Source organism: Nycticebus coucang, chromosome 21, assembly GCF_027406575.1.
Source record: "Nycticebus coucang isolate mNycCou1 chromosome 21, mNycCou1.pri, whole genome shotgun sequence".
In the NCBI taxonomy this organism is placed as follows: Eukaryota; Metazoa; Chordata; class Mammalia; order Primates; family Lorisidae; genus Nycticebus; species Nycticebus coucang.
This window is the reverse complement of record NC_069800.1, coordinates 45,489,159-45,511,670: the sequence shown is the minus strand read 5'-3', so window position 1 is coordinate 45,511,670 and position 22,512 is coordinate 45,489,159. Positions and strand designations below refer to the sequence as shown.

The 22,512-nt window shown below is 43.3% G+C and overlaps 1 protein-coding gene across 2 annotated transcripts in view; it reads right to left on the bottom strand.

Moving 5' to 3' along the window:
* Positions 1-7,528: 7,528 nt before the first annotated feature.
* ACTR5 (actin related protein 5) overlaps positions 7,529-22,512 on the bottom strand; it is a 33,340-nt gene continuing 18,356 nt past the window's right edge. For both annotated transcript variants that reach the window (XM_053574548.1, XM_053574549.1), the window contains exons 6-9: positions 22,286-22,402; positions 21,423-21,562; positions 20,117-20,249; positions 7,529-8,150 (exon numbers count right to left, since the gene is read on the bottom strand). In XM_053574548.1, the coding sequence (XP_053430523.1) occupies positions 7,893-8,150; positions 20,117-20,249; positions 21,423-21,562; positions 22,286-22,402 (648 nt within the window). In that variant the 3' untranslated portion in view covers positions 7,529-7,892. The remainder of the gene's footprint in view (positions 8,151-20,116; positions 20,250-21,422; positions 21,563-22,285; positions 22,403-22,512) is intronic.

Sequence of the window (22,512 nt, the reverse complement as noted above, 5' to 3'; positions counted from 1 at the left end):
TCAGTGGAAAGGCTATGAACAGAGCAATGTGTGATTAAGGAAGGCCACGGATATACAAGCAGGGTTCTCTCTTTTGTTTTTAAAGCATTGCATAGTTACATTTCTCTGAAACCCAGCTGGCATAAAGGATTCCTTTGTTTCTTATAGCATTTGCAGCAGAAATCAGAACAGGGTAAGAGTCTCACATTTTCATACAGATGCCTAGAGTGGGAGGAGAGGGCAGGACTAGTGGCCTTGATGCTTTCCAGTTAAATGCTTCGTCAGAACAGGCTCTTTCACCAGCGTTAGGATGCTCTCAGCAGTGTCTGCTTTTCCAATCTGACACGGGAAGAGGGAGCATCTTTTTCACTGAAATTCTCAACAGAAATTGTGGATCGGGAAGATCTGCATTCTCAAGGCCAAGCGCAGGAATTCCACACGACAGCAGGGAGCCAAAAGACAGGCTGAGAATTCACACTTAGAAGATGGAAAAGAAAAGGGCAAGGAGTCTACGCTTCTGTTTCTAGGCTCACAAGGAGCCAGACCCCAGGCGCTTCGTGTCCTGAGTGATGCCTCTATTCCCATCTCCATAACCCAGCCAGTTCCTCCAGCAGCTCTTTAAAGTTGCCCCTTATTCAGAATCAGCCTCCAATTCACAGTCTTCAGAGATTTTGCACCCCTGTCATCAGGGTGGTCCCCAGAAAGCCTCCAGGAGGCACCAAAGGACCTACTCCTTCGCCCTGCTCCCATCCACCTCTCAGCCTACCCAGAGAGGGAGGGTTAACTGGGTGTGACTGGCATGTCCCCAAATTACTCAGTGTGTCTCAGCAATCTTGTAAGAGCTTCCCTATTGTCAGGCCCAGATGTGGGAAAAAAGGTCAAGAGAAAGAGGGCAGGTCACCCCCAGTCCTTGGGACGGCAAAGGCTGACAGAGTTGCCATCAGCAAAGGGCCGGGTTCGTACTCTTAGAATGCCTTTTTCTGCTAACGATGATCGGCGCATGGCTATTATTAGTCCAAACGTAAAGCCTTATAGATTTAATGAGACTTGTGAAGACACTCAGTCAAAATGACTCCTGAAGAGTCCCAAGCTGGGGAGGTAAGCCCTCCACTCCCACCTCCGTGACTAAAGCTAATGGGTTTCCAGAAGTTTATCCAGGCTGAGAACCCAGGAGGCTGCCCAGGCGGAGAGGGGCTGACAGGGCAGGACTGTCCATCTTTTGGCTGGGCGTCCCATCAAAACCATAAGCAGGCTGGAAAGTGCCAGGCAGCCGAATTCATCTCCCCATTCTTATGGAAGCAAAAGGTTGTCTAGGCTGAGGAATGGCTGCCAGAAAACCCCCCTCCATTGCCTCTGGACACTCCCAGAAGGCTGGCTAAGGCAGGCAGTAGCCAGGGCATGAAGCCCCTCCCTCCCATCCCAGACACATTCCACAAGGACGTCCAAGTTGAGAGACCAGTGGCCAAGGAAATGATCTCCCTCCTGTACCCACTCTCCTGTGCCAGAAGGGGTCACTGTGTGGGTCAGAGTGAAAGACCAGCTTTTTAGATTTCTCCAGAAGATAGCTAAATAAACACTGTATTATGGGATTTATAACATTATAGTAAAACAGGTGACAGCTAAGGACCAGTGGGGAAATATGGAGTTCTCCTGTGGTTCCATTCTTGGATTGCATGTGAAGTATTCTAGAAATACACGTTCATGGCAGGCTGTGACATGTGAAGGAGGCATATTATAACCCTTGAAACACACACACACACACAAGCCTAGAGGTACAACGCAATAGAGGTAAAATGGAATACCAAGAAACTAAATATGGCTAAATGATTTGACTGGTCAGTGAAATTTGAATACGTGTAGTAGGAGCCACTTCTGGGTAGAAGGTCTGGGAGGCAGGACTCAACTCCCCTTGACATTTCGTCCCTGCTGTGTTGAGATGGAAGGATCCTAGCCAGTGTGGAGGGATTATGTGGAGCAGGGCATCCCCCACCCCAACTGCCCCGTTCACATCCACTGAACATGGGGCATAAGAAATAAGCCTAGTGCTAAGCCTCTGGGATGCTTGGTATTTGACAGATACACTTGCATTCCTGGAATAAAATCCATTTAGTCATGACACATTATTTCTTCATGTGTTGCTGAATTCTGTTTTCAAATAATTCCTTTTCTTCACTGGTATTTTTAAGTGAGATTGGTAGTTTACTTTTGTGCCTGCATGCAATCTATTAGATTTTTGGTAGCAATGTTATACTGACCACATAAAAATAATTTAGATGATTCTTTTGTTTCCTATGCTCTGGAAAGGTTTCAGAAACACTGGAAGTATCTAGTGTTTAAGGCAGTAGAATTCCATGAACTCAACTGGACCTGGACGCTTTGTGGAGGGAGAGGGGGCAACTTGGGACAATTTTCTTTAGTTTATCTATGGAAAAAAATCTGTTTGGACTTTATATATCTCCTTTAGGGTTAATTTGGGTAAATTACATTTTCCTAGACAATTGACTAGTTCATCTAGATTTTCTATTGTATTTGCAAGGAGCTGTGGAAAGTAGATTGTTCTGCATTTTTTTTTGGCTGGGGCTGAGTTTGAACCCACCACCTCTGGTATATGGGGCTGGCACCCTACTCCTTTGAGCCCCAGGCGCCATCTGAAAGTAGATGATTTTTATTTTTTTTGGTAATTACTTCCTTTCCATTTTGTATATTTGCTCTTTCTCCCTAATTAAGCAGCTTTTTAATTTCATTTTGGAAACAATAAACTTATTCATTTATTTTACCATTTTTGTTTCCTAATTATTCAGCCTTTCTTTTTTTTTTTAAGTCTCATTTTGCCGCCCTCGGTAGCGTACTCTGGCATCGTAGCTCACAGCAACCTCAAACTCTTCGGCTCAAGTGATCCTCTTGCCTCAGCCTCCCGAGTAGCTGGGACTAAAAGTGCCTACCACACACACAGCTATTTTTTTAAGAGATGGGGTCTTGCTCTTGCTCAGGCCGGTCTCAAAGTCCTGATTCAAGCAATCCATCCTCCTTGGCCTCCCAGAGTGCTGGGACTACAGGCATGAGACACTGCACTTAGTCCTAATTATTTAACTTTAAAAATTAACTGTTTGCTATTAGACATTGCTGTTAAAACATCTGAGGTCATGTAATTTTTCTTTCTTGTGTAGTGGCTTCACAAAAAGCCATTTCATCTTCTTGTGGAAAGACAGAAAAGATTTTTTTTTTTTTTTTGAGACAGGGTCTTGCTCTGTCACCCAGATTGGAGTGCCGTGGCAGATTAGAGCTCACTGCAGTCTGGAACTCCTGGGCTCAAGCGATCCTCTCTTCTGAGCCTCCGGAATAGCCAGGACTGCAGCTGTGAGCCACTATGTCTGGGCTCTTGTATCTTTAAAGTTTAAGAGTTTTACTATGATCTGACACTTCTGAGTTAACAGGGTGTTTTCTTTTGTGGAGGGAGCAAAGTTTTATTGAGTTACCAGTTTAAGCACTGATTTTGTTCCACTGTTTTGTCTTCAATGTAAAATTCAGTGAAACTGTAAAGCTCCTAGAAGAAAACATTTAAAAACTTCAGGATATTGGATTTGGAAATGATTTCTTGGCTATGACATCAAAAGCACAAACAACAATAAAGGCAAAAACAGATACATGGGACTTCATCAAACATCTGCACAGCAAACAATAAACAGAGTGAAAAAGTAACCTACAGTCTAGGAGAAAATATTTGCAAACTATGTATCTGGTAAGGAGTTAATATCCTGAATATATAAAGAATTTGTTCAACTCAGTAACAAAAACCAAAATAACCTGATTAAAAATGGGCAAAAGATATAAATAGGCATTTTTCTAAAGAAGACATTCAAATGGCCAACAAGCACATGAAAAGATGCTCAACATCACTAATCACTAGGGAAATGCAAATCAAAACCACCTGTTAGTTGGGCTACTACCAAAAAAAAATATATAGCAAGAGTTTGTGAGGAGGTAGAGAAACTGGAACCCTTGTGCACTGCTGGCAGAAAGGTAAAACGGTGCAGCCACTGTGGAGAACAGTACGGAAAGTCCACAAAAAATTAGAAATAGAACTGTCATATGATCTAGCAATTCCAGTTCAAGGTATACCTCCAAAAGAGCTGATATCTGCCCTCAAATGTTCATCACACCATTACTTGCAGTAGTCAAGAAATGGAAGCAGGCTACGTGTGTGTGAGTGTGAGAGTGTGAGTGCCAAAATAAAAAAAAAGTGGAAGCAATCTAAATGTCCATCGGCATGTAAATGGATAAAGATGTGCTATACACATACAATAGATTATTCAGCCTTAAAAAGGAAAAAAATTCTGACTCATGCCACAACATGGATGAACCTTAAAGACATTACAACAAGTAAAACAGGCCACGAAACAGACACACACCCACTATATGATTTCTCTCCTATGAGGTGTCAAACCAAACTCTTAGAAAGTACAATGGTGATTGCTGGGCACAAAGGAGAGTTGTTTGATGGGTATAGGGATTGTTTTGCAAGAGGAAAAAGTTTTGGAGATCTGTGGACCAATAATGTTCACAGAGTTAACACTGCTATTCTGGACACTTAAAAATGGTTAAGACAGTAAATTTTGTCTTATAAATCACAGTAAAAAGAATTCAATATAATTGAATTTTATTCGACTATATTCTTTTTGGTTAGATTTTCCTTTGCTTCTTTTCCTTATCTACCAATCTAATTTCCTTTTTCAATTGAACACTTTCTCCCTTAGGTGTCAATTGAGGTTTGAGATAATTTTCCTTTTTTCCTGATTTCCTTTCCTGAGTTCTGTCAGTTCACATCACAAATCTGTCGTCTGGTCATCTCAATGCTTTTCATTATTTAGTGGTATCTTCACATCTGCTTTGTCTAATTATTCTAAGCTCAACTTTGGAATGTTGCGTTACACTTTGCTTCTGCCTTGCAGCTGGAGGGGGCAGGTTTTATCTGCCAAAAAGTTTTAATTTGAATTATCCGGGTTTGGCCTTCCAGTATCCCCATAAGGATGCTTAACTTTTATTAATGTTCTTACCTGAGCACATCAGATTTATCCAAACAACTGCTATTAACAGGAGAATAGAATGGATGAGGAATGGGGCAGGAAGGGCTTGGGCTGCGCTCCGCATTTCTCAAGGGCTCCCTCTTCTGTTGCTATAGTGAAAAACAGGTTCTTCAATTCATATATTCAACACTTTTTGTGGTCTGGCTTCCTCTGATTCTCTTTTGCTTTAATAAGTCTCCTATCACCAGGCCCTTCCTTGCCTCCCCTTTATCTCTCTTCTGGCTTCCAAGGTGCTCTGTCACTTCTAGAAGATGAGCCTTCCCAAGACTGCCAGCTCTAGTCCGGCGCACTTTCAAAGCCCAATCCCTTTACTCCTCACTGCGGTGCCAGCTCACCTGAGGCAAACCTTTACTGTCATCTAGGTTTTGCTAGCGCTTGCTCTGCTCCAACTCACAGGCAAGTCACTTCCTACTCTATGGCTTAACACTTCCCACCTGTGCTCAAACTCACTCTCAGACTCAGCCTGGCCATCTGTATTCATTCCCTAGGGCTGCCATAACCACAAACTTGGTGGTTAACACAACAAAAACTTACTCTCTCCCAGGTTTGGAGACCCAAGTCTGGAATCCGGGTGATCCCCTACCACCTTCTAAGTCTAGCTCTGGGTTCTAGATACTCCAAGCTGAATGAAACACATCGGTTCTTGGGGATCCTATCAGTTTAGAAGAGACCAAGGTGGTGTGGTGAGTGCTCTGCTGGTCTGTGTGAAGGCGGACGGAACCCATAGGCAGCAAACTCCTGCCTGCTGTGCAGAAGGATCTGCCCAGCAAAAGGCACCATGGAGTCATGGTGTATGTAGCGTGGGGACTAAGAGGTGCAACTCAAGAGCTCACTGCTCAGCCCCTTGCCCTATCCCTCACCACAGCCCCTAACCTCCCTGAGCAGGTCCAACTTTCTGCTTGTTTGGCCATGAGGTGCCCAGCTCACCTGCCTAACCCATGGTCTTTCCCTGTTGGGGTTTGACCTCCAAGGCAGTCTTCTGACCTTACCACTGCTATGAGGATGTTTAAACTGTGGGGCGTGGGAGAGACCCTGGGGCTGATAGCAGTTAGCACAGCCCCTCCCCCGGAAACATGCTATGAAGCTCTCACATGAGGTCTGGGCCTGCCTTCATGAACACACTGTCCTTTCTGAACAGCTCATGCCCCTCATCATCTCATTAGTCCCTGGGCCCAGCCATGGACAGCCAGTGGCTCACTAGCCATGACTTGGGAGGTCTTGGGCCAGCTTGGGTCTTCTACTTTCTTAACACCACTGCCCCCTCCAGGCCTGCAGTTTCTAAACCTTTGAAAGCCAGAGATCCAGGAGATTCCCTTTGGTAGACTAAAAGAGAAGCAGGTTCTGAGGGGGTCTTATCAGATGGGTGAGCTAGAGGTTCCATGGGATTTAAATAGTAACTAAAATATTTGCAGCTCAGGGACCTTCTGGGCTCAATTCTTGGTGTTTGAGAGCTAAAATTCTCACCAGGCAATCTTTGTAAAAAGGAAGAGTTATTTGTTCATTTCAGATGAAGCTTCTAAAGTACATGGAATGCAAAACCCCAAAAAGCTACAGGATTAACCTTCTCCAGTCTATTTCTTTCTTCAGAAAGGTATAAAAAAGTTAGAGTCAACAAAGTCACAGGGACAGAAACAAAAAATTTGTAAGAAGGCCTCACGTGGCAGAAAAGCTTCCAGCAAAGACAGTATGAATAGAAGTTGGGCCACTGGTCCTATTGTTGCCCAGTAAGAAGAGGGCACCCAGTAGGTCCTCAGCCAGCAGAGAGACTTTGCACAAGTTTGACCCTTTCTGGGTCTTTTCTCCTTATTTGCAAGGGAAGTAATAGCAAAAGGGAAATATTTTTGGCTCCCAAGATTTCATGAGTAACTGTTTTATTACATAAACACTTTTTCTTTTTTTTTTTTTTTTTGAGACAGTGTCTTTGTCACCCTCAGTAGAGTGCCGTGGCTTCATATCTCATAGCAACCTCAAAGTCTTGAGCTAAGGCAATCCTCTTGCTTCAACCTCCCAAGTAGCTGGCACTATGGGCACCTGCCACAACACCCAGCTATTTTTAGAGATGAGGTCTTGCTCTAGCTCAGGCTGGTCTTAAACTCCTGACTCAAGCAATCCACCCACTCGGCCTCCCAGAGTGCTAGGATTACAGCATTGAGCCAGCGTGCCTGGCCTAACACGATCTCTTCTTAAAAATTAAAAAAATACATAAATAAAAGTTTTAGAGATGAGGTTCTGTTGCCCAGCACTGTTACTGAAGTGCAGCAGCTATTCACAGAGCACACTACAGCCTCAGACGCCTGAGCTGAAGCAATCTTCCTGCCTCAGCCTCCATGGAGTGGGATTACGGGTGCCCACTAGTGCAGCCGGCAATGAACATTACTTTTCTATGGACATGAAAGACTTCCCTCTGCTGGACATTCATGGAATGTCTGAACAAACTTACAAGAATAAAACATGTACACTGACAATAAATTTTAAAGGATTTTTTTTTTTTAAATGAACAAAAACTCATCCGGTTCATCTTGCACATCTCTGTCCTCCACGCCGTCTTCACTTACTGCTGCAGGAAGCTGATGACGCAGCTCACCCGCTTCAACAGAGACACCAGAAGGGCCCTCAGTTTCTTCACTGTGGAAGCCCCCAATGAATATAATTCTAAAGGGCAGCTCCCTGAGTCCCTAACTTCGTTCTCCCCAGGAGAAATCCATTGTGCAGCCAAATGTGACCAGCAGACTCATACTGGACACATCTACCTTCTGCAGCCACTGTCCTATCACCTGGCTGCAGTGGCCCAAGGGCACCATGCAGGACCGCCTCCCCAAACTGCCCCCACTACACCTGCTCCCCGGCAGCACTCCCACCAGCACTTGGGCCCTTGCTGGACGCCTGGGCTTCCGAGGAGCGGGACGCCTGCTTCGGCAAGCGGATGGGAACGTAGATGTTGGAGGCACAGTGCTCCTTGAGGTATTCTCCTCCCTTCTCTTCGTATTCTCTCCTGGTGATCCAGGCTTCGTCGTCATCTAGGTGCTCCAAGGCCCAGTCACGGGCACCGTACCAGGCATCCAGCACAGGGTTCGAGGCGAGGTGAACCTGAAACACAAAGAGTGTGTTCACCAGGAGGACATCTCCCACCAGGGCTCAGGCAGGAATGTTCAGCAGGCTCAGCCACAGCCCTCTGCATCTTATCCCCAGAAACATACACAAGGCAGGCAGGACTATCTCTGCACCCTCCCGACAACGCACAGCTGGAACGCCCAGGCACTCCGGGACAGCAGGGAAGAACACAACACACACCACACTCGACCGCATGGGATGGCAGCTCTCAGGTTATTTATGAACACGAGACCTGCGGCTCTGGGTCAGAAGGGCCAAGTACCTAGCCTCCTGCTCCATGATGCTGCCAACCACAAGCTGGTGGGAGAGGAGAGGTTAAGTGGAGGCTGGAGCTCGACCTTGAGGACAGGCCCGTCTGGCCCCATTCCCCTCCTCTCCGTGAGCAGAACAAAGCAGAGGCTGATGGGAGGTGGCTCTGGTCAGACAGCAAGAGAGTCTCAGAAGGAATGACAGAAGAGAGGGGTGACGTGGGCATTCTCTGTGAGGCTGCCAGGGCTCACTTCCCATTGCTTATTACCAAGGGTGGCAGGGGTCAGAACCTCTGTGAGGACCCCTGGATGAGGCTGCCCTCACCATTCAGGTAACATTCTGTAGCTTCAAATTGGCCTTCTGAGTTCCAGAGTCACCTGCCCCACTTTCCGCCTCCCTTTCATCTCCTTTCCTCATCCAACTACACAAATTCCCACTTACAATGATGGTTTTAGAACTTGCAGAAGTAAAGGAGAGACAGATCACACAAAGTGGAACCACACACACAGAAAAGAACAGAGGTGAAAAAAGTGTAAGTCTGCCTGATCGCCTGGGGTTACCACACAGACTGGGAGGTGTCAACAGGGACCTCTGCACAAGATTAGGGTATAGGAGGCCGCATGGTTCGGGCAAGGGAGGAGTCAGTGAGAGAATGATATTAGGCCCTTGGCATACTTCCTGCTACATGGTGTCCAATAAATAGTAGCCATCACTATTACCGATAAAAATGCAGTAAGGTGTATGGTTAGCAGACACAGCCATAAACATGCTTTGGAAATGCACCTATCAATATAGAAAACCTGTCACAATAACTTGAAAGAGAAAAAAACATAGGCTACAAAATAAGCTTTCAACAATCTGTCTTTTTTTTGGTTAAAATTTTACATGGGAAGACCAATCAGAAAGCATACACAGAACATCCCTTTCAGAGGCTGGAATTATAATTATTTTTCGGTTTTCATTTTGGCTTATTAAAACAGCCTGGTATTAGAGAGCAAGATGGTGGCTGAGTAACAGCTTCCTTGCAACTGGGCACCGTGAGTCTGGGGAGATAAGACTCCAGGCTGATGGGATCTGCCTATAATCATCCCTTTGAGGATACAGGCAGTCAACGAGAGACTTCTGGACCCCAAGAGGAGGACAAAAACAGTGGAAAACTGGCAAGTGGTTGCGAGTGTTCAACTGGTCCCGCCAGCAGCTTAGGTACAGCAGCAGTGAGACTGCAAACCGGAAACGCCTTACCTGTGAACTGTTTTGTGTTTTTGGACTTGGCACTCAGTTGAACTGCCTTGGGGAGAACTTTGGGTGTTGTCTAGGGCCCCAGACTGACCCGCTGAGGCGGATGAGCTAAGTCCAGCTGAGTGTTCGGCTGTGGGCCGCAGGGAGCCATTGTGAGAGAACTGCCCTGGCAAGCTCTGCCTTCACAGTCACAGAGCAAGGATCGAGTGGGGAGCTAGTAACGTAGTGACTGAGCAGCCTAAAGGCGGGGACCGAGCTACCTTACACCCTTAACCCTCAGGGGCAGAGTGAGACCAGTTTTGGCACACTGGCTAAGTGGATAGCCACTTCAGCAGTGATCCCAGAGACAAGCACTTTCCTGGGAAAGCTTCTGCTTAGCCAAGTTTAGAAGTTTAAAGAGCCTTTTAAGAGGGCTGAAGAGAGATTTAGGGTGTCCATCCTGTGGGGTTTGAGAAATCAGTGGAGGCTGCGAGTCGTATCAGCATTGTGATTAACATCTCATACCCCAGAAGACCACCTGTTGCCCAGACAATATTCAACAAGATATATATACTGCTTTGTTTTTTGTTGTTTTGTTTTTTAATTTCAACCTTTTCTGTACAGATTTTTTCTCTGCTTTTTTTCTTTCTCCATCTTTCTAGTTTCAATACAATTTCCCATTGCTGCCTTTTTCAATAATTAGAATTTCATTTTTGCTAGTGTTTCTACCCCTATTATTTGGTTTTTCACCCAATTTTATCCCGTAAAAGTTTTCCGTTTGCTTGTTTTGATTTATAGCATTTTTGTCTTTCCTCTCTACTTGGTGGAGGTGGGGTACTGTGTCCAATCACGTTAGCAAAGAGCTGCTGACCTCAAGGGAACCACCCAACCGGGCACCCCAGAGCTTAGGGGTTTTTTTAAAGGTTGTGTCAAAGTACCTAGTGTACACCTATATGGCTCTGTCTCCCTCTTTCTGTGCCTCTCTTCTTTTTGTCAATATTCCCTTTTACCCACCCCCTCTCCTTTCTCTATTTTCTTTCCATGCTTTCCTTCTTTCTTTCATCCCTTCTTGCTTTTCAACCTTCTCATCCTTCTGGTCCTATACCAGAAGGACTCATGGAAACCTTGGTCCACAGGCACGGGAACTTAAAGAGCAAGAGGAAGTGAAAGGAAAATTAGGGCAAGGAAACAGATAAAAGAAATCACTCATGAGGAAGAATCAGCAGAAAACTCCAGGCAACATGAAGAACCAGTCCAGAACAACCCCTCCAAGGGACCATGAGGTGGCTACTGCAGAGGATTCCACCTATAAAGAAATGTTAGGAATGACAGAAAGGGAATTTAGAATACACATGATGAAAACAATGAAGGAAATGATGGAAACAATGAAGGAAACTGCTAATAAAGTGGAAAATAACCAAAAGGAAATCCAAAAACAGAATCAAATAAGAGATGAACGATATGAAGAATATAGAAAGGATATAGCAGAGCTGAAGGAACTGAAACAGTCAATCAGGGAATTTAAAGATGCAACTGAAAGTATCAGCAACAGGTTAGACCATGCAGAAGAAAGAATTTCAGACGTAGAGGACAAAGTTCTTGAGTTAACTCGTTAGTTAAAGAGGCAGAAAAGAAGAGAGAGAAAGCAGAATGTTCACTGTCAGAATTATGGGACTTTATGAAGCGTTCCAACATATGAGTTATAGGAATCCCAGAAGGGGAAGAAGAATGCCCCAAAGGAATGGAAGCCATAATACAGAATATTATAAATGAAAATTTCCCAAATATCACCAAAGATTCTGACACACTGCTTTCAGAGGGATATCGGACCCCAGGTCGCCTCAACTCTAACCGAGCTTCTCCAAGACACATTGTGATGAACCTGTCCAAAGTCAAGACAAAAGAAAAGATTCTGCAAGCTGCCAGGAGTAAGCGCCAGCTGACCTACAGGGGCAAATCCATCAGAGTGACCGCAGACTTCTGTAATGAAACTTTCCAAGCAAGAAGACAATGGTCATCTACCTTTAATCTACTTAAACAGAACAATTTCCAGCCCAGAATTCTACACCCTGCTAAGCTAAGCTTTAAAATTGACGGAGAAATCAAATCATTTACAGATATACAAACATTGAGTAAATCTGCCACAACAAGATTAGCTCTACAGGAAATACTTCAACCTGTTCCACACACTGACCATCACAATGGATCAGCAGCAAAGAACTCAGAAATTAAAGGACAGAGCCTAACTTCCACACTAATGCAAAAGATAAAACTAAGCAATGAACTCTCACAAAATAAGATGAATAGAATACTACCACGCTTATCAATTACCTCAATAAATGTTAATGGCTTGAATGCCCCACTGAAGAGACACAGATTGGCTGACTGGATTAAAAAACACAAGCCATACAAGCCATCCATTTGCTGTCTGCAAGAAACACACCTGGTTTCAAAAGACAAATTAAAACTCCGATTCAAGGTTTGGAAGACAATTTTTCAGGCAAATGGAATTCAGAAGAAAAGAGGAGTTGCAATCTTATTTTCAGATACATGTGGATTTAAAGCAAATAAAGTCAAAAAACACAAAGATGGTCAATATTGGTCAAGGGAAAAATACAAGAAGACGTTTCAATTCTAAATATTTATGCACCCAACTAAAATGCTCCCAGATTCTTGAAACAGACCTTACTCAGTCTGAGCAATATGATATCCGATAATACCTAATAACAGGGGACTTTAACACTCCTCTTACAGAGCTGGGCAGATCCTCTAAACAGAAATTAAACAAAGATATAAGAGATTTAAATGAGACCTTAGAACAACTGTGCTTGATAGACACATATAGAACACTCCATTCCAAAGATAAAGAATATACATTCTTCTCATCACCCCATGAAACATTCTCCAAAATTGATCATATTCTGGGAAACAAAACAAATATCAACAGAATAAAAAGAATTGAAATTTTACCTCATATCTTCTCAGCCCATAAGGTACTACAGGTGGAACTCAACTCTAATAAAAATGTTTGACCCCACACAAAGGCATGGAAATTAAACAACCTTCTGTTGAATAACAGATGGGTGCAGGAAGAAATAAAACAGGAAATCATTAACTTCCTTGAACATAACAACAATGAAGACACAAGCTACCAAAACCTGTGGGATACTGCAAAAGCAGTTTGGAGAGGAAAACTGATCGCTTTAGATGCCTACATTCGAAAAACAGAAAGAGAGCACATCAACAAACTCACAAGCCATCTTATGGACTTGGAAAAAGAAGAACAATCTAAGCCTAAACCCAGTAGAAGAAAAGAAATATCCAAAATCAAATCAGAGATCAATGAAATTGAAAACAAAAGAATCATTCAGAAAATTAATGAAACAAGGAGTTGGTTTTTTGAAAAAATAAATAAAATAGATAAACCGTTGGCCAGACTAACGAGGAATAGAAAAGTAAAATCTCTAGTAACCTCAATCAGAAATGATAAAGGGGAAATAACAACTGATCCCACAGAGATACAAGAAATCATCTCTGAATACTACCAGAAACTCTTTGCCCAGAAATTTGACAATGTGAAGGAAATGGATCAATATTTGGAAGCACACCCTCTCCCTAGACTTACCCAAGAAGAAATAGAGCTCCTGAACAGACCAATTTCAAGCACTGAGATTAAAGAAACAATAAAAAAGCTTCCAACCAAAAAATGCCCTGGTCCAGATGGCTTCACACCAGAATTCTATCAAACATTCGAGGAAGAGCTTATTCCTGTACTGCAGAAATTATTCCAAAAAATTGAGGAGGAAGGAATCTTCCCCAACATGTTCTATGAAGCAAACATCACCCTGATACCAAAAGCAGGAAAAGACCCAAACAAAAAGGAGAATTTCAGACCAATTTCACTCATGAATATAAATGCAAAAGTTCTTAACAAAATCCTAGCCAATAGATTACAGCTTATCATCAAAAAAAGTCATATATCGTGATCAAGTAGGTTTCATCCCAGGGATGCAAGGCTGGTTTAACATACGCAAGTCCGTAAACGTTATCCACCATATTAACAGAGGAAAAAATAAAGATAATATGATCCTCTCAATAGATGCAGAAAAAGCATTCTATAAAATCCAGCATCCTTTTCTAATTAGAACACTGACGAGTACAGGCATAGGTGGCACATTTCTAAAACTGATTGAAGCTGTCTATTACAAACCCACAGCTAGTATTTTACTGAATGGAGTAAAACTGAAAGCTTTTCCTCTTAGAACTGGAACCAGACAAGGTTGTCCTCTGTCACCTTTACTATTCAACATAGTGCTGGAAGTTCTAGCCAATACAATTAGGCAAGACAAGGAAATAAAGGGAATCCAAATGGGAGCAGAGGAGGTCAAACTCTCCCTCTTTGCTGACGACATGATCTTATACTTAGAGAATCCCAAAGACTCAACCACAAGACTCCTAGAAGTTATCAAAAAACATGGTAATCTTTCAGGATATAAAATCAATGTCCACAAGTCAGTAGCCTTTGTATATACACCAATAACAGTCAAGATGAGAAGCTAATTAAGGACACAACTCCCTTCACCATAGTTTCAAAGAAATGAAATACCTAGGAATATACCTAACGAAGGAGGTGAAGGACCTCTATAAAGAAAATTATGAAAGAGGATATTAACAAATGGAAGAACATACCAAGCTCATGGATGGGAAGAATCAACATTGTTAAAATGTCTATACTTCCCAAAGCAATCTGCCTATTCAATGCCATTCCTATCAAAATACCAACATTGTACTTTCAAGATTTGGAAAAAATGATTCTGCGTTTTGTTTGGAAGCAGAAAAAACCCCGTATAGCTAAAGCAGTTCTTAGTAATGAAGATAAAGCTGGGGGCATCACCATACGAGATTTTAGGCTGTATTACAAACCATAGCGGTCAAGACAGCATGGTACTGGCACAAAAATAGAGACATAGACACTTGGGAGTCGAATAGAAAACTAGGAAATGAAACTAACATCTTACAACCACCTAATCTTTGATAAACCAAACAAGAACATTCTTTGGGGGAAAGACTCCCTATTCAATAAATGGTGTTGGGAGAACTGGATATCCACATGTAAAAGACTGAAACTGGACCCACACCTTTCCCCCCACTCACAAAAATTGATTCAAGATGGATAAAGGACTTAAATTTAAGGCATGAAACAATAAAAATCCTGCAAGAAAGCATAGGAAAAACACTGGAAGATATTGGCCTGGGGAAAGACTTCATGAAGAAGACTGCCATGGCAATTGCAATAACAACAAAAATAAACAAATGGGACTTCATTAAACTGAAAAACTTCTGTACAGCTAAGGAGACAATAACCAAAGCAAATAGACAACCTACAAAACGGGAAAGGATATTTGCCTATTTTGAATCAGACAAAAGCTTGATAACTAGGATCTATAGAGAACTCAAATTACTCCACATGAAAAAAGCCAACAATCTCATATATCAATAGGCAAAAGACATGAATAGAACCTTCTCTAAAGATGACAGACGAATGGCTAACATCTGAAAAAACGTTCATCATCCCTACCTATTACAGAAATGAAAATCAAAATCAAAACCACCCCGAGATACCATCTAACCCCAGCGAGAACGGCCCACATCACAGTATCCCAAAACTGAACACTTTTACACTGCTGGTGGGACTGCAAACTAGTACAACCCTTCTGGAAGTAAGTATGGATAAACCTCAAAGCACTCAGGCTAGACCTCCCATTCGATCCTGCAATCCCATTACTGGGTATCTACCCAGAAGGAAAAAAAATCCTTTTATCATAAGGACACTTGTACTAGACTGTTTATTGCAGCTCAATTTACAATCGTCAAAATGTGGAAACAGCCTAAATGCCCACCAACCTAGGAATGGATTAACAAGCTGTGGTAGTAACCGAGATAACGCCGGAAAGGCTATGTTAACCACTGTGATAAAAATGTGTCAAATGGTTTATGAAGTGAGTGTATGATGCCCCATAATCATATCATTGTATACAGTTATGATTTAATAAAAAAAATTAAAAAAAAAAAAACAAAAAATAACAAGCTGTGGTATATGTATACCATGGAATACTATTCAGCCATTAAAAAAAATGAAGACTTTACATCCTTCGTATTAACCTAGATGGAAGTGGAAGACATTATTCTTAATAAAGCATCACGAGAATGGAGAAGCATGAATCCTATGTAGTCAATTTTGATATGAAGACAATTAATGACAATTAAGGTCATGGTGGGGGTGGGGGAAGGGGAGAGCAGAGAGAGGGAAGGAGGGAGGGGGTGGGGCTTTGGTGTGTGCCACACCTTTGGGGAGCAAGACACGATTGCAAGAGGGACTTTACCTAACAAATGCAATCAGTGTAACCTGGCTTATTGTACCCTCAATGAATCCCCAACAATAAAAAAAAAAAAATTTAAACCTAAAAAAAAAAAAAAAACAGCCTGGTATTTTTGTGATTATTTAAATGTTTTGCTGTTTGTAAAAAAACAACAGAAACTACCTTTTTAAGGAAGTTTAAACACTGCAAATCTTGGGGTTCTCTACCTCTTAAAGATCACACGGGGCCTTAGATCACATGCCTCAGGTACTGCTAGATACGTAACTTTACACTGGGATATCAGGAGTTAGTGGTGCTCCGACTACACTGGGACATCAGGAGCTAGTGGTGCTCCGACTACACTGGGATATCAGGAGCTAGTGGTGCTCCGACTACAATGGGATATCAGGAGCTAGTGGTGCTCCGACTACACTGGGATATCAGGAGCTAGTGGTGCTCCGACTACACTGGGATATCAGGAGCTAGTGGTGCTCCGACTACAATGGGATATCAGGAGCTAGTGGTGCTCCGACTACAATGGGATATCAGGAGCTAGTGGTGCTCCGACTACACTGGGATATCAGGAGCTAGTGGTGCTCCGACTACGCTGGGATATCAGGAGCTAGTGGTGCTCCGACTACGCTGGGATATCAGGAGCTAGTGGTGCTCTGACTACACTGGGATATCAGGAGCTAGTGGTGCTCTGACTACACTGGGATATCAGGAGCTAGTGGTGCTCTGACTACACTGGGATATCAGGAGCTAGTGGTGCTGCGACACACTCGTTGCCTGAGCAACATGAAAGGGAGCAGGGAAGGTGGAGCCAGCTGGGCAAGGCCTCCTGGAATAGGAACAGCCCTAAGCCAGGCCCGGGAGGAGGTCTGGCAGCAGTGTTCCTCCACACCAATACTCACTCAATAATTCATGATCAAGGCCTTAGGGATTACAAAGAAACAGATCTTGAAAATCCTCTAGGATTTTTTTCTTGACTACTTCAATGCAAGTCAGGCCTGCCAGTGTGACTCAGCCCCTCACTCACGATTCCTAACATCACCCGCTGCTGCTGCTGCTCCCTCGGTTCTCCTCCCACCTCCTCCGCCTCTTCCACAGCCTTCCCCAGACTGCATCCTGAGCATCCTACACCCTTACGTGTGGGTTGGTGTCCTTTAAGGCTTAATCCTTGACTTTACCTGTCCTCCCAAGCAGGACCTACAAGCACACTCACAAAAGGGGGTGAGAAGCCACCCTTCCCCCAGCACTCACCGGCTTGCTATGGCCACCTCCTCCAGTGTGTCCACTGGAAACTCAGCTCAATCCCCCCTAGAAACAGAATGTACTATCCTCCCCTCCAGCCTGTTCTTCTGCCCATGGTTCCCAGTTCAGTGAATGTCATATTATCAAATTACTTGCTCCACCTATAACTCGGGAGTTGACAAAGGTGCCTCTTCTCTCCCCAAATCTAATCCACTATCAGTTCTGATCATTTTATTCTCTTAATCTCCCTCAGATTGACGCCCTCCTTTTTTTTTTTTTTTTATTGAATCATAGCTGTGTACATTAATGTGATCATGGGGCACCATACATTAGTTTCATAGACCATTTGACACATTTTCATCACACTGGTTAACATAGCCTTCCTGGCATTTTCTTAGTTATTGTGCTAAGACATTTACATTCCACATTTACTAAGTTTCACATATACCCTTGTAAGATGCACGACTCACTCCTTTTCCCTCCCTCTACCACTGCTTTCTCATTTCCTGCATAGCTACCAAGTAACACTGCACCAGGGGCTTGAAACACATCATAAGACAGCTGCTGTCCCTTCCCTAATGGAGGTGGGTCTAGTAAGGAACATAGGTAAGGATAGGGAAATCTTCTTGGAAAAAGTGACACTGAAGCCAGAATTGGAATGAGCTAGAAAGAATACTCTATGCAAAGTATATCAAAAGCCCTGAGGCAGGAAAAAAATGGCATTTCTGAGAACTGACAGCAGTTACCTATGGCTGAAATACAAGTCAGAAGTCGAGTGATGAGATAATTCTTCAAGGTCGGGCGGCGCCTGTGGCTCAGTCGGTGGGGCGCCAGCCCCATATACCGAGGGTGGCGGGTTCAAACCCGGCCCCGGCCAAACTGCAACCAAAAAATAGCCAGGCCTTGTGGCGGGCACCTGTAGTCCCAGCTACTCGGGAGGCTGAGGCAAGAGAATCGCCTAAGCCCAGGAGTTGGAGGTTGCTGTGAGCTGTGTGAGGCCACGGCACTCTACCGAGGGCCATAAAGTGAGACTCTGTCTCTACAAAAAATAAAAAAAAAAAATAATAATAATAATTCTTCAAGGTCAGATCACAAGGGACCTTGTAAATTGTGATGAGTGGAGAAGAGTGAGGACCTCCTACTAAAAGCTGGGGAGCTGCCTAACCAGTCTCCTGCTTCCAGTATTTCTCGATATTCCATTTTTTCACACGACTGCCAGAAATATATTCCTACAATGCAAATGGGATCACAAGACTCCTCTGCTTAGACTCCTTCCTGGTTCACTATGGCCTAAAGATAACAGCTGTGCAGGTAAGAATTGCCCAGGCAGACCTAAGGCCCATCCTTTATGCGCGTCTAAGGCTGATCCTGGGAACTTCAATTTGGGGAAAGCTCCCCCAATTACCTGATAGAGTGGCTCTCTGTGCCTGTATGTACAAAGTAGTTTATGCTCAACACCTGCTTTCCCTTCTGTGAGTCTGGAATTTAGGTCTGCTCCAAGCAAGGGGTGCGTGTGTGATGTGCCCCACACAGAAACCCTAGGCACTTAGTCTCTAATAAGCCTCCCTGGTTGGCAATATCCCACACATTACAACTTGTTGCTGGGGGAATTAACTATGTCCTGTGTGACTCCACTGGGAGAAGACTCCGGAAGCTTGCACCTAGTTTCCCTCAGACTTCTCCCGTGCACTCTTGTCTCTTGGCTGATTTTGCTTTGTATCCTTTCACTGTAATAAATCATAGCCATAAATATGACTTTACAGAATCTTATGAATCTTCCTAGTGAATCAATGGTTTTTAAGAGCCCCCAACACAAAAGCTAATGTTGAGCATTTATTATATTCAAGCCCCAAGCTGAGCATGTGGCGTGCACCAGTACACCGAATCCTGCCAGCAGGTGACTACGCCCTTGTTACCAAGAAACAAGGCTTAGCAAAATTCAGTAATGGTGATGACAGAGTCAGGACTGTCGTGCAGCAGAGTGGACCATGGCTACCCTTCTCAGCAGGACACAGTGCACTGTGTGGTGTGGGATTTGCTGACCTCTGCACCTCACCTGCCCCTACTCCCAAGCTACTGCAGGCTCCACCAGAGTCAGCCACTTTGCACTCCCTCAGCAAGCTTTTGGCCCCAGTGCCTTTGCTTGTGCTACTCCTTCTGGGTGGAATGCTCGCTCCAATCTAGTCACATCACGCTGTCTAGATGGCAAGCACCATTTCAATCTTAGAAGATCCAGTTCCATGAAGCCCCCTCTGAATGCCAATGGATACCACTAGGCACTTCTGCCTGTATAGCCATCAAACTCTGGGCAGCTCAGCCTGTTTACTTGGGTGCTGCCTCCTCAGATACTGAGGTCCCTGCAGTTAGGAGCTATACCCAGGACACTGCAGCATCCCACAGCACCTGACCAATGATTGGAAATCAGCACATGTTTCTTGGCGATCAGGAATTTGGTAGATAAACTGTGGGCATCCATTCCATACAATCTTTTAGAAAGCAGTAACACACTCTTATGTATATAGAACTTATGAAAGAAAAGCTCTGCCTGTAGGGTAGGGAGGATGACTCATTCTTAATGTACACTCTTTTGTAGTCTTTGAATTTTATTACATGCATGTCTTCCTTTTCCAATTAAAAAACACACACACACACAAAGTAGTACACAAAACATGATTCCCATTCTGCTTTAAAAATTCAGCATGGACTAAAGACCAGAAAGAAAGCCACAAAAAATGTTAACAATGGATATCTCTGGAAGATAGAAAATATACAGTAATTTTTCTCCTTTATACGTTGTTACTTTTGTAAGCAGAAAACATTAATGCTATTTTCAAACTAGGTGGACCCATGAACAATCAGTACCTGAAAAGAAGACCTAAAGGGCCGCATCTCCAGCAGCTCCTTCTCCATTCTGGCTTTCATCCCAGGGTACATGGTGTTCCCACCAGTGAGGAAAACATTCTGAACCAACATTTCCTGGACATCCTTTGGGTACCTAGGAAAGAAACAATTCATTCTGGTAGAGTCCCCCCAACTTGAATACCAGAGGGAACGCAGATGTAGAAAGGTAAGCTCTCAGCACAAAACAGAGAACACTACACAAAAAGTAAAAAAACAAAGAAAACCTTTCACTTTCCATTTGTGTCTCAATAGAATGTCAGTCCAAGGTTTCCAAATAGCTAGCTAAAGCCTTAATTTAAATGGTTAACTCATTTCCTTAATGTGATTAGAATGTTTGTACTTTTGTAATACATGGGTTTTTGTTTTGTTTCTGAGACAGTCTCATTTTGTCATTCTAGGTAGACTGCTTGGCTCTTACAGCTCACAGCAACCTTAAACTCCTGGGCTCAAGCAATTCTCTTGCCTCAGCCTCCCGAGTAGCTGAGATTACAGGCCCATGCCACAGCAGGCGGCTATTTTTAGAGATGGGGTCTTGCTCTTGTTCAGGCTGGTCTCAAACCTGTAAGCTCAGGCAATCCACCCACCTTAGCATCTATAGTGTTAGGATTACGGGCGTGAGCTACCTCGCCTGACCAACTTTTTTTTTTTTTAATAACAGCTTTATCTTACACATGTAGGATCACTTTCCCACCCACCATTAAGAAAAAGTTCAAAGCCACTCAAAGTAGCTGCAAAAGCTTTTTTCTCTTGCTAGGTGCAAATTTCCATCCTGTTATAAACAACAGCAGCCAACTTGTCCAACTTGAATTATAAAACCTTACACTGTAGGAACTGCCTTCATGAACAGGTGAAGGGAGGTGCATTTTCACTGAAATGTAAACCCTTAAGTAAAATGTATGTAAGGCAGGAAAAAAACTTAAAAGCTCTGCAGTATGTTGAGCGTGACTTAAAATCACTAGTCTTCAATAATGTGAAGCTTTATATGAAAGCCAGAGGACATTATCATGTTGCTCAACTTAAACTCTTAGAACTCCTCAAATCAAATGAGCATTTACAGATTCATAAAATAATACTAACATCCCAAAATAGGTGCAAAGCCTGGAGAGAGAGACAAAATAATACAACTGGAGTACACCGAGTCAGTGAAAAAAAAAAAAAGAGGGCGAGATGGATTTCCAAAATGCCTGACCGTCAGATCTACCATCTGATGCAAAATCAAAGGAAAAGATTCAGGAAAATATAAAGAAAAGAAGTTTCACCGTCTCACCTGTCCAGAATGTACTGAAGAGTCTCTGCAATCCCAGCCTGCTCTTCTCCTATGAGAGATGGCTGGAAAATTATCTCTGGAGCTCGAATTCTTTCTGTCCCAACAAACAGCTGATGATATGCTGCCAAGTTAAACACGGGCTTTAAAAACCCAAGGTTTAAAAGATATTTTTAGGCCATAATGATAAACATTCCAGTTGCCAGTTTCCTCAAACTGTATTTCTTATTCCAAAATAGTTTCTGTCCTTTGTTCCTGCCAGAATACCCTCTCCCCAACTCTCGACTTGATAATTCAATCTCCCACTTTCTTCTAACCTCTGAATTATAAACACCTACACACTTACATAATGAAATGGTCCCTGCACTGCAGGGAAAGAGACTGTGGAGAGCAGGAGTGAAAAGGCCCAGCGTAGAAGACAAGTCTCCCGTTCCATGCCTGACCTAGCACCCCCGCCCCTTTCTCTCAGGCAGGCCTCTGACTTTGGAGGTTCACCTGGTTACCACTATAATGACAGAAACATGGACCCCGATGGGGATCAAACACAAGGACACTGGCTTAAATGTAAATGAAACCATTAATAAAAGCCATTCTTCAGATCTAAAGTTCCCAATTATTTCCCCAAATGTTTCTGCTGGGCAGATTCTCACAGATTCGCTTACTCTTACTGCTGGAACCTCAAACAATAACTGGGGGAAAAAACCCTGACTTCAGATGTTGTAAGTATTGGTGCCCCTTTTTTAGAAAGCATGACTGGGATTTAAAAAAAAAAAAAAAAGATAGTCCTAAAGAAACAGATTAGACTAGCCCAGCCGTTATATCAATAGCTTCAAAGCACAAGCACAGTGCAGCTGCAGGGGACAGACCTGGACAGTGGCAACCGGCTTCTCCACTTCAGGTGTTTCCTCTGAAAACAAGGGATCAAGGTCATTCATGCTTTCCACGTCCTCCAAAGACGGCTCTATCTGCTCCAAGTCTGGGGTCTAGAACAGAATAGAATAAACAAAATAAACTGATACCTGCAGCAAGCCTTAGTTCTATTATTAGTTCAGTGTCACAAAAAGAATTAGGATCTTGCTCAATATTTTAAAAC